At 42.1% G+C, this 11,920-nt stretch overlaps 1 protein-coding gene across 1 annotated transcript in view; it reads right to left on the bottom strand.

The window, feature by feature from the left end:
- Positions 1-3,757: 3,757 nt before the first annotated feature.
- Positions 3,758-11,920, bottom strand: part of LOC113017299 (alpha-2,8-sialyltransferase 8E-like) — a 15,257-nt gene continuing 7,094 nt past the window's right edge. Inside the window, exons 5-8 of the mRNA XM_026160468.1 lie at positions 5,444-5,585; positions 5,065-5,177; positions 4,891-4,983; positions 3,758-4,811 (exon numbers count right to left, since the gene is read on the bottom strand). Coding sequence (XP_026016253.1) covers positions 4,334-4,811; positions 4,891-4,983; positions 5,065-5,177; positions 5,444-5,585 — 826 coding nt within the window. The 3' untranslated portion in view covers positions 3,758-4,333. The remainder of the gene's footprint in view (positions 4,812-4,890; positions 4,984-5,064; positions 5,178-5,443; positions 5,586-11,920) is intronic.

Raw genomic sequence — 11,920 nt, 5'->3', positions numbered from 1 at the left:
CATGTGCTTGTGTTGCCTTCAGGTTCTGTAGGTTTTAAAATTTATTGATGCCAAAAACAGAAACTTTCTCATGATGTTCAATGGAGAGAGAACCACAACACTGACAGCCAGTCAAAGTGAAAGGAGAAGAGAAAGAGCAGCGATTTACTCAAAGCGACTGTGAACTGAGTGTTGGTTTGATATCACTGAGTAGTAGGATGGAGGAAACGTCTCTGCTGTGTCTGCTCTGTAAGTTCACTCTGTGTTTTTCATGCCTCTCCTGTCTTCTTCAATGTAAAAACTGAGTTTAACTGTGTTAAGTTTAATTTCTCACTGCTGAGCTGCACGACAAACCAAGGTCAGTAACCTTCTTCTGTCACACTGTAAACCTGACTCACTCCTCCAGGAGACTGTGGGACACATTTATGAAGAACATGGTGCAGATCAATAAAAACATCAAACTCTTCTGTCATAATAGTGTTATTTTACTCCTCCTTAGGGGCAGGGATAGCTCAGTAGGTAAAGTGGTCGCCCCATGATCGGAAGGTCGGCGGTTCGAATCCACTTAACGGCTACCCTGAGGTACCCCTGAGCAAGATACCGTCCCTACACACTGCTCCCCGGGCGCCTGCTTAGTGGGCTGCCCACTGCTTCACTGAGTGAATGGGTCAAATGCAGAGAAAAAGCAAGTAATTTCCCCATGGGGATCAATAAAGTATCCATTATTATTATTATTATTGATGAGGGTGTCTAGTGATAATGGCCGAAACACCCGATGAATCCAAGGTCCAGTACTGGCGATGTGTCCCAAATCTTAAATATGATAATCTAGATCAGAAATCTAATCCCCCTAAAAATGGCAGATTAGCCTTAAAGACGGAAAGTTGAGGCACACAACGATGTCTCTGGGCTGCCTTTCCTCATAACAGGCATCCCTCAAGATTCTCGCCATTTAAAGCAATGCATTATCATGGACTACAACATCTAGTCCTTTTACTGAATCGAATAAATAAATCACTCAAATAAACAAATAGCTCATCCTTCAGCTACCTTTTGGCCGCCAATTGACCTTTGACCTTTCTGTTTACATCATTCTCCTTGTGTCTGTGTGGGTTTTCTCTGGGCGCTCCAGCTTAGTCCCACTGCCTAAGACATACGAGTGAAGTTATTTGTGATTCTCGAGTGATTGTGATTGAGTGTGGATAGTTTGTCTTGCTACAGTCTGTTTTGTATCGCATCTTTCACACTCAGCCTGGGATAGTCTCCAGACCCCACTTGAGCATAAAGCGCTAAGTATTTTTTTAAACAGGTCAAAAGTAGTTGTTGTGTGTTTGTTGATGAACCATAACAGGGAGCATCTATTGTTTTTAGCCTATGATTAACAGGAAACTAACAGCTCTGTGGATTCCAGTTTCTGATGAAAACACTCCAGTGCTTTTTTATTAATAGACACGAGCCTCCAGAATTTAGTCCATCGTCCTCAGCCTCTCCAGCTTTTTATATACAGATGTAAATTGACTGATACTAAAAGGAACGCATAGATATAGATAAAGGACATGAATGATTTTTGTATCTTATTCAAATCAGCCGCAGAGGTAGCTTTCAGGCTGTATAACTTGCATTGATGTCCTCTGTGTGTTTTGTTCCGCAGGGATAAATCGGTATGCACTCTACTCAACAGTGAGGAAAAAAACACCACTTATTCACAAATCGTGAAAGACAAGAGAAAGAAATCAAAGTCAACAGGTGCGGCTTCTCTCCTTTGTCTCTGTCATTGTTCCGAATCAGAACAAGATCCCAGCACGTTGATATTTTAGTCAGTATCAAAAGGACACTGATCAATGGCCATGAGTGCCATTCACAGAGAGTTGGGGAATGGCTGCAATCACAGCATTGTAAGATGGTGACAGATGTACCCTTAGGCTCTTTTCACATAAATGGTGTCCATGACTTTCTGCTCAAACCAGCTTTCATGTGTACATCCTCATCATTGAAAGAGTGTCCACTGGCCTGTAGCCATATATAGACTGTGACGTTTTGGCATTTGTGCCGGGGCGCTCGATTCTTGGGGCAGACCGGTTTTTGGCGCAGCATATTTTGGGGTTTTGCGTCAGTATTGAAAAAGCTGAGATGCACTTTCTTTAATTAGTGGAGCAGGAAAAAGAAAACACCAAGAACTGTGTTTAAACCTTTTAAATTGACATAATGATGTTTGTCTTTCCAGAGTTTCCATCAGAGCAGTAGTAGTCCACCAGTCCAACCACTGCAGTCCAGCTGAGGGTCTCGAATCCGTCCACCCAACACCCCAGATAACAATTACTTGTATAACCGATTAGTAGATATCTTCTGTTCTTTACATGGAGTTACAGTCACACAACTTTTGTGAGACAAGAAAATCAATTCAACAGCAAAAAAGATTTTTTATTAAAAAAAAAACCTTTAAAAATGTAAATGCTAAAGACTAAAACAAATATATTTCGAACAAACTGTGCGTGTCTATTTGTACATTTTGATTCAAGGAAATTGAATTTATGAGACTTCAGTTGTTATTCAAACTAAGCATGCCACCATAGTATTATATCTTTCGAATTATGCAGCTGCACACATTCATCTTAGCGTGTTTTTCAGTGTCTGTGGACACAGGGTATAGATTTTCTTTTAAACTTCTATGGCTGATTGCCTGCAGACCAGGACCACCCGAAACAGGAACAGTTTCTTTCCCCTCGCCATCTCCCTTCTTAACAGTTGACCTGTCACACTGCTCCCACTGCCAGACTGCAGCTGCACCTTATGTACATTTTGTAGTATTCATTCCACCTCATTCATTTCTGTATTTTATGTATATAAGTTTAGATTCGTTATTTATAGTTGGTTTACATAGCTTTGTGTATGTGTGTAATGTGTATATATAGACACTTGTGTGTGTGAGATTTACATTGCTGTGCTTGAGAGCCACCATCTACCGGAACCAAATTCCCTGTATGTGTCTGCACATATACTTGGCCAATAAACACGATTCTGATTCTGATAAAGACAATGATGAATCTGTGCCTGTCATAAAAACTGACAACAAATGGATCAGAGCCACATCTGTATGTTTTAAAGAACAATCTAGTGAAAGCTAGCTTGCTGTGACAGTTGACTCTTTAGCTGCATCGTAACAAATGCAATGTACTGCAGGCTCACAGGTAAACAATTCTATCAGTACTTTCAAAGTCTTGAAACTGTAAATCTTATGTGGATTTAGAATTGATAAGTTGACTGTGTTGTGCCCCCTGGTCTGACAGGTGGCTGGGAGGTGTGCAATCCTAGATCCTGCAGCTGTGCATTAAAATAAAGAGGCACAGATCATGAGCTTGTTTACAGTTTCAACTGCAGGATTTATTCTGCAGATTTGCCTCCAAAGAGGGTTTACGTTCCTCCTGAGCATTAGGCGCCATCTAGTGGTATCTTTAAGTAATGCCATAGAACATGTAAAGTGTAGCGGATAACCGTGATTCAGCAAATATAATAAGACATAATAAGCACAAAAAAATATAACGGGGGTGTCCATTTTTTTTTACCTTGTTTGAAGACATGAACTGAACTTAAATCCCCATAAGTTATGAATGCTCTTCTATTCTATTCAATTCAATTTTATTTATATAGCACCAAACCACAACAGTCGCCTCAAGGCGCTTTATATTGTACAGTATATCCTATAATAATACATATGGTGAAAAACCCAACAATCATATGACCCCTTATGAGCAGCACTTTGGCAACAGTGGGAAGGAAAAACTCCCTTTTAACAGGAAGAAACCTCCAGCAGAACCAGGCTCAGGGACGGGCGTCCGTCTGCTGCGATCTCCTGCTTCTTATCCCTTAACTTTTTAACTATTAGTTTAACTCATATTTCTGGCTTAAACACACATTTTTAACCTTTTACAAATGCTTGAAAGTGTTTATGTTTGAAAGTGTCAACAGTCAGTGCTGCAGAGAATTGTCTTTGTTGCAGAACCAAAAGTGACCACTAGCAGAGTAATATAAAGGTTGTAACAGAAGTAGTGGCTTAAAAGCAAATGGTGATTTCTCAATTTCTATCTAAAGTCTCTATTTTCTTGTAGCGTATTGTACCCTCCTAACGAGGAGTGTATCAACTTTATCATGACCATGCACTGCAAATGTTGTTAAAAAGAAACTTTAGCAAAAAAAAAACTTATTTCTAACACATGAAATGGAACAATAATTAAAAGAAAGACTGTTGAAATAATAAGTAGTGTACATCTCTCTAATACGTTTGGATTTGAGTGCAAATGTCTTGGCCTCTCAGTTGGATACTTGAACATATTCTTTTGTTATTGCAAAATTCAAACTAGACCTGATCTGATTTACAGTCTCCAAGGTGAAGCTTGAGCACGCCCTTATTATGCAGCTCCACCAAGTGGGAAAACTCATTTGGCATTGCATGGACTTTCCTATTATAGGGTACATTATCATAGTAGTGGTTAGTCAGGGGAAAGAGTTTATCTGGGTGATTACTAAATGGCCAGAATCCATACAAATGCACCGTTTCACAAAATTCCAGTGCCAGGGTAGTCATATATAATCCAGTGCTAGGTCGATATTCCTTTAACCCCAGAGATTCCCAGAATATGACCAGTCTTTCGAGATACCTAGGGTTTATGAAGATTGGTTGGATAGGGATATCCATGTCCTCAATGGCATACACAGCCCGCTGACACGCTGGGCGAGTACCACCATAGGAGAAGCAAGGAAAGAGAAGCAGGGAGTTGCCATACTGTTGGAGACTGTCTGCAAACGCCCCACGACGTCCCGTCAGTGACCCATACCTGCAAATTAATGCATGACTTAAAGCAACAAGACATAAACTAACAAGTCAGTTCAATGTCGGGTTCATTAATTGCTCACTTATGCATGAAGATGCTTGGGTTTGCTGTCACAAGGTTAGTCTTCCTGCCGACATCATTGTGAAATTCATTTTCCAGAGGAGGAAGGTTGCACCTGAAATAACATGAAATATTACTTTCAGAGAGAAGAGTCCTCATCACGATTTCCATTCCTTACAGTGAACATCTTTCTCACCTAATAACAAAATCAGCTGAATCAATCATTTTTCCACAGCCGCTGTTTGTTAGAATCCCACCGCTCCCAACAATTGAACAAGTGTCCCATCTCTTTTTTGAGAAAGGATTCTCCTGGAAGTGACATCAGCAGATTATAAATAACAAAGAGCAACATTTACAGTGCTTGTAACATACAGTGTGTGAAAGACAACTACTCATTGTATTCAGGAACTGATGTGATTTAATCCCTTAAGGATGATGACAAAACGTAGTCAAGTCATGTTTGAAAATTTGAAGAACAACAGAGGCATGAAACATGCAGCAAATTTTGTCTTCATACTAGTTCATTCATAAACAACAAATTACAAGACCGGTTCCTGTGTTTAGGAATAACATACTTTTATAAAGATTTTGAAAAGCTCCGGGGTCACAGAGATGACACTCCTGTCCTTGTCACAAACAATCTTAGATCCCACTGGAGTGTTTTCCTGAGTGACGATGCCATTGTTGGATCCATTGCAATTGATGCTCAGCTGTAATCTTGATAAATTAAAAACAAATGAAAAACAAATAAAAGAAAGCATAAAAAGTAAAATTAGTTTTGGTGTTGAGATGAAAGATTTGCAAGACAGTAAAAACTTAAGGCATGGAAAAATCAGAGACAGATAAAGTTCACAACAGTCCATAACAGTGATTTTATGAGAAACCAAACGCAGACAAAAGGAGACAAAACTGAGATTAAGTCAGAGTATTTTTTATTAAGGCATATTTACAAAACTAGGAAAAACAAAGATAACAAAACTAAACTGAGGAACATTTAAATTAGGTATTTAAATAAATAAACACAAACCCCTGAAGGGCAGGAAGAAACCTTGCTATATCGTTGAAATAAGAAAACACGAGGAGGTAGTCACTGGAGGAAAACTGGAGGAACACAGGAGGAAATGAAGCTGAAAATATTTTTCAACTTATCTTTGCTAACAGCATGACTCAGATATTCTAGGATCTGGATATAATAGTTCCAGCCAATTCAAGAAGTCAAGACAGATTCCTTAAATTTAGGCAGTCCTTCAAAGTAGCAAATGATCCTAATGTCTCTGATCAGGGTAAACAAATGATGCCCTCTGGAAAGTGAGAGCTCTCTTAAATGTGACAAGACGGACTCAGTCTGCCGAGACCATGGAAGAATGACTGTCTTCATACATCTGTACCAAATCACAACTTCTGAGTGGTCTGTTCATCTGGACGTAGCGCTTTTAGTGGGAGAAATGCTTCGTCATTCATACAAGTGGCTTCTTCTGTCTCAGCTGACTGCAGGTTGTCCCGTTTTCATTGTTCATTCAGTGGTGCTAGTTTCAGTCATTGTGCAAATGTGCTGTTTATAGATTGGGGAAACCTGCAGTCAGCTGAGACTCAAGGAGTCGCTTGGATGAGTGACGAAACATTTCTTCCAATGAAAACACTACGTGGGAGAGAGATCTACCATGCACTGGGTGAGAGGATGGTAGCTGACCCCTTGATTCTTTGTCTTTTTGTTGTGTTTTGACTTCCTGTCTCTCCCTTCCCCTGGCTTTTCTGAAGAGAGCAGGTCATAGAGTGGCTTTGCAATGCGCGGAAAGTTAGGAATATAGTTGCGATAGTATGAGATGAATCCCAACAGCTTCCTCACTTCCCAATGGTGGTGGGGTTCCTTTGTTTTAAGGCTTGGACAGGCGCAATGTCAGGCGGGGTCCATGGTGTGACCATCTTGAGTTACCAACCTCCCAGGAACTCCACCTGATTTTTGAACAGTTCACATTTCCTGGGTGTTAATTTCACTCCATGGCTCTGATAACGCTGCAGGACCTGCTTTAAGATCATTTAAGTGGTCCTCAAATGTTTTTGAATGAACAAGGTTGTCATCCAAGTAAGGCAGACATGTGTCGTCCCGCAGCCTGCAAGGCATTCTTCCATCGACCTCTGAAACTCTGCCGGTGCAGACGACAGCCCAAAAGGAATTCTTACCCATTCATACAATCCCCAGGGTGTGATGAATGCTGTGAGAGGGCGACTTGACTCTTCCAGGAAGCCCTGGTGATAAGCCTTCCCTTGGCTAAGACCGAGAACCAGGAGCTTCCTTCAATGTGTTGAGCATATCCTGTATGCGGGGTATGGATGGCGCGTCCGGGATTGACTTCGTATTTAGCTCCCTATAGTCGCAGCACAAGCGGAGGCCGCCATCCTTTTTTCGCACACATACGATGGGGCTGGAGTAGGGGGATTTTGATTTCTTTATCCACCCTCTATTCAGCAAGTCTTCCAAATATTCTTTTACTTCTTTATGAAGTGGCTTAGGCACTGATGTATATGTTCGGCGAACAGGTGTGGGGTCGCTGAGGCGGATCTTAAGCTGCAGTGAGGGGATATTGCCAACATCGTGTTCATCACGAGCAAAGGCATTACTCTCCTCCCTTAATAGCTGCCTGATCTTCAGCTGCTGTGCCGGAGAGAGATGGTCGAGGGGAACTGGGGGGTCCCAAACACTTCACTGTGCTTCTTGTTTCTGTTTTCCTGTTCCCCAATTTGGCTAGCTGGAGGTGTAGCTGTTGCTTCTACGTAGATCTTGTTTGTCCCATTTGTTCTATTTCCACTGTCACTGTGTTTGCTGGGTAAATAGTTCGAACCCTCTGAGTTTGTCCCAAAAAACAGTCGGAGGCAGTATGATCTCATAAGCTTTGGTATTAGTGACTGGGAGGCTCATACGGGACCACCTGCCTTGCTGTAAATTGGACAACGCCCTCTTGCACCTCCAATCCTCTGGCATCTGAGGGTAGGGCTGGGCTCGAACAGTACATCCTGACCTGCTGGGAGTGGGCCTGCTCTCACACTACACTTGACCACTCTTGTCTGACCAGGTGGGATACTCATTAATTCTCTCCCAGTTTTCACTCTGCCCTCACCTAGCCCATCGTCTCCACTCTTCATCACCTTTATAAAGACCTCAGCTTTCTTACAGTCAATGGAGAATGCTGTGCTAACAGCTTCTGTTACAGCACGAGGTGGCTCTATTCCCCTCTCTAGCATGTATTCAATCACGTTGAAGCCAATTATTGGTCCTCCGCCACCCCGTCTTCCTGAGCTACTAATACTGGCACGAGAAGTTCTAACTGTGCAGCCTCTTCTGTGGGCAACCTGAATTTGATTTCAACCCACCCGGAAAATGGGATTGGTGTCTGGTTTACTGCCCTCCCATCTAATATACCAGGCCCAATGATTTCAGTTAAACTCCTAACTTTGAGGTGTGGGGATGTTCTGGTTGTCTCCATTTTTCATATTAGAGACAAACCTGTGATCCCGTGGTCCCACAACGCTAGCGGTTTTTACTCCCTCAAGCAGGCAGGTGATCAGGTGCTTCCTCCCTATAGATTGAGGAGGCTGGGCTCTCGTTTGGGGAGAGGAGGCTGACGGAAACCGCTTCATTCCTCTTATCTGGTTGTGGCGGCTGCTTGTTTTTGTCTTCCAATGTTTATACTGTCCCTCAAGAGTTTGTGAACATCTTGTTTGTTGGCTCACCTTGGGTTTAGTAGCTGCAAAAGAGGGTGACGGGCGTGGGTTCACCGTGCCTAGCCTGACATACCAATCTGCTTCTGCCCTGTCTGGAAGTGTTTCTCCCGGGTGCGGCATACCCCTAGACAAATGCCCACTTTGTCCACATTTGAAGCAGTGGTCGCAGTTTTCTCCTCTATTGCTGTCCTGACAATCCCTGCAGCCACGTTTGAGACTTGGGCGGTGTGAGGGAGCCAGGTCGGTGGCCGACTCACGAATAACTCCTTTTATTTCAGCTATTTCCCCTTTTAGTTGATTGATGAATATCAAACAGCTCAGTTTCCTTGCGTGTCACTGTTGCTGGTGCTTTAGCAGCTTTACCTTTTGTCGAGGTGGAGAATGGCTGGTCTTGCCCACCCTGCACAACTGCTGCCGTCTTGCACTGACTGTGCCTCTGCTTTTATCTCTCTTACTTTCATTTCTCGGGTGGTCTTTCTGAATTTTTTGTTGCCTTCCCACTCAAAGGCTGGCCGCTTCATTTGTCTTTTGCAATCAGCACATCGTCAGTGACTGCTGGGATCATCCAGGGTAGGGTTTGATCTGGTATTTCACATTGTCGCTAATCAGACCTGTGCCAACCGGCTCGGCAGAAACTTTTCTGAATCAGTTCGACACTGTATTGTTCATCTGTCCCTGGCTCCCTTGATGATGCTAGGAGTCTTTCTTTCAGCTCGGATTGCCCTAAATAGAAAGTTCTGTGGGGACTCATTACTTCCTTGAGTGATATTTATCAGACGATGATAGAGGTCAGTAGAACTATCCTCCTTGTAGTGTCCCTCAGTATGGTACGAAGCTGCATGAGGGTAAGGTCTGGTTTTAATCTCCAACATATCACGGAGACTTAGGCCTGGGCTTATGGCCCTAACAACAGCTTCAATAATTTCAGCTTCGCTGTGATTCTTTTTAAGTCCCCATTTCGATTTGATGAATCAAGTTGGAGTATGACAGTTTGTCTTCCTGACCCCGTTCCCGCAATTTGGCCACTGATTCTAAATTCCCTGCGTATAGTCACTTCAGGGGGCTGTGTTGCTGGTGAAGCAGGTAACGGTGATGGACGAGTAGGTAGCTGTGCAGCCAGACCCTGACTAGTTTCTTGGGAGGCCATTCTGTTCTGTCAGTCTTGCATTTCTTTCCTCTAACCTTTTTGTTGAGGTTTGAAAACTTAGTTGCAATGCTGCATATTGTTCTTGTAGACTGGCCAATGCAACCGCATCCCTACTGATACTCTCTTCATGTTCCTGTGCAGGGTCATCTCTTTCCTTTAGTTCTTTAACAGTTTTAATTAATCTGTCCAGGAATGTGTGTGCTACTTCCTCTTCCTCCACTTCAATAATTGTTTCAACTGCTTCACTTATTGTTCTGATCAGCGTGTGCTTCTTGTCTGTTTCCCAATTGAGATTTTAGCTTGTAACACACTTCTTGTAGTTGGTCTGACCTTAACTGCAGCAAGCTCTCACTTAGCTGGTCTTGCAGTTGCTCCAACTCCATACTGTGTGTGACGATTCTGTAATCTCACACTGCTTCTCAGTAGCACCGCTGATCCCACCGCTGCCACCAAATTTTGTTGCACACTTGAATTAAAATGAATTGAAACCAGTGTGGCTTTGTGAGTTCGCCTTTACTGCATCTGCAAATATATACATGGACATAGCACAGCGTTACACACTTTTGCAGTCTCACATAACGCTTATAGGCGCACTGCCTTATGGGTAGTCTTTAAACTCAAATCACTAATATTTCTTACCGTGTAACAATGAAATAACATAAACAAAAGGTAGTGTGATCCACCAGTCTACATCTGCTGTGATTACAGCCCGGTACAGGTATAAAGCCACAAAAGTGCCACGAGGTTTCCGCACAAACTATGAATCAGATCTAGCTGCTAATCGTTAGCAATCACAGCTAATTCACAATCGCTACCAATAACTTATACACTAATGACACATAGTGGGGATTAACGGCCAACTTTCCCACATTCTCTGCAACCCCGTGGACTCATCTGTAGACACATTTTAAGTTATTTACCATCTTGTATCTGCTTACCTGCAAATATATACATGGACATAGCACAGCGTTACACACTTTTGCAGTCTCACATAACGCTTATAGGCGCACTGCCTTATGGGTAGTGGCTGGCTTCTTTACTCCCGCTAGAGCTGCTCATTTTAGGGGATACTCCCTCTTGTGGTGTAACGGAGGAATAGCTACGCTTCCTGCACTATGTCATTTTTGGAGACTGGGGCACACATTTTTACCACAATCAAAGAAAATACATATTTGAACAATCAGACCATTTAACTCACTACAATATTGTCACTAAAGATTATGGGGGGTGTCTTGTTTTGTCCACAATGTCTTTCTTGTCCTTACATTATGCTTTCTTGAACAAGCTGTTTTCAAGAATTATTTGCTTACTTTAAGATTCTACACCTTAATTGAGATTTTTCACATAAAAAAAAATACTATAGGACAAATTTTCTTAAAACTGAATTGTTTCTTTCTTGATTGAGCTAAGTATAAGAATTATGTCTCGACTCTGAGAACAATAATCAGCAAAAATTCCTGAGAATAAGACACCATTTCTTCAAAAAACTGACCGACTACTGAAAATAAGGGAATTCATCTTAAATTAAGACAGCAAAAGCACTCTTAGTTTTTGTGCTTTTATTGACACAGCAATAGGAGAATCATGTCTAAAATTACCTACATTTCAGCAGGGTACTGTGTAACATGGCCAATATAAGAAGTGCATATTCCAGATACTTTTAACATGAATAATAACAGTATAACATACTCATGGCTGGTATCAAAAATAAATTTTGCTGAAGCTTAAAACAATCACTATTTCAAATCCTATATTACGTAACTTTTTAGAAGAACAAGTTTAAAAACCACGCAAACAAACATGTGTTTTACATTTGTACAACTTTTCTAGAGAAAAAAAACAACCTCACTGACTAACACTGAGTCTGATAAACAAGGCAGATGGAGTCTGTCATCTGAGAGACTCACTCAATGAATGACTTCCACTCACCAAGCGCCTTCCTGTAAGAGGGGGTTGAATCTCGGTCATGGATGAAGTCCTTGAGTATTTCAGTTTGCAAGACAGACAGAAGCGTGGAAATGCACTTTGGATATGTGAGGTGGAGGGCATAGGTAATATGCCATCAGATAGAGCAATCCCTCATTAAGATCCTTCCGGTCAAACGTGCTCACCGGTGTGGTTCCAACAGCTATCATGCAGTTGCCTTCAGAGACAAGCAGAACTGGACAAGCCAGGGGTCGCTGAC

The sequence above is a fragment of the Astatotilapia calliptera genome, unplaced genomic scaffold (assembly GCF_900246225.1).
Source record: "Astatotilapia calliptera unplaced genomic scaffold, fAstCal1.2 U_scaffold_1, whole genome shotgun sequence".
Taxonomy (NCBI): domain Eukaryota; kingdom Metazoa; phylum Chordata; class Actinopteri; order Cichliformes; family Cichlidae; genus Astatotilapia; species Astatotilapia calliptera.
This window is presented reverse-complemented; position numbering and strand designations above follow the sequence as displayed.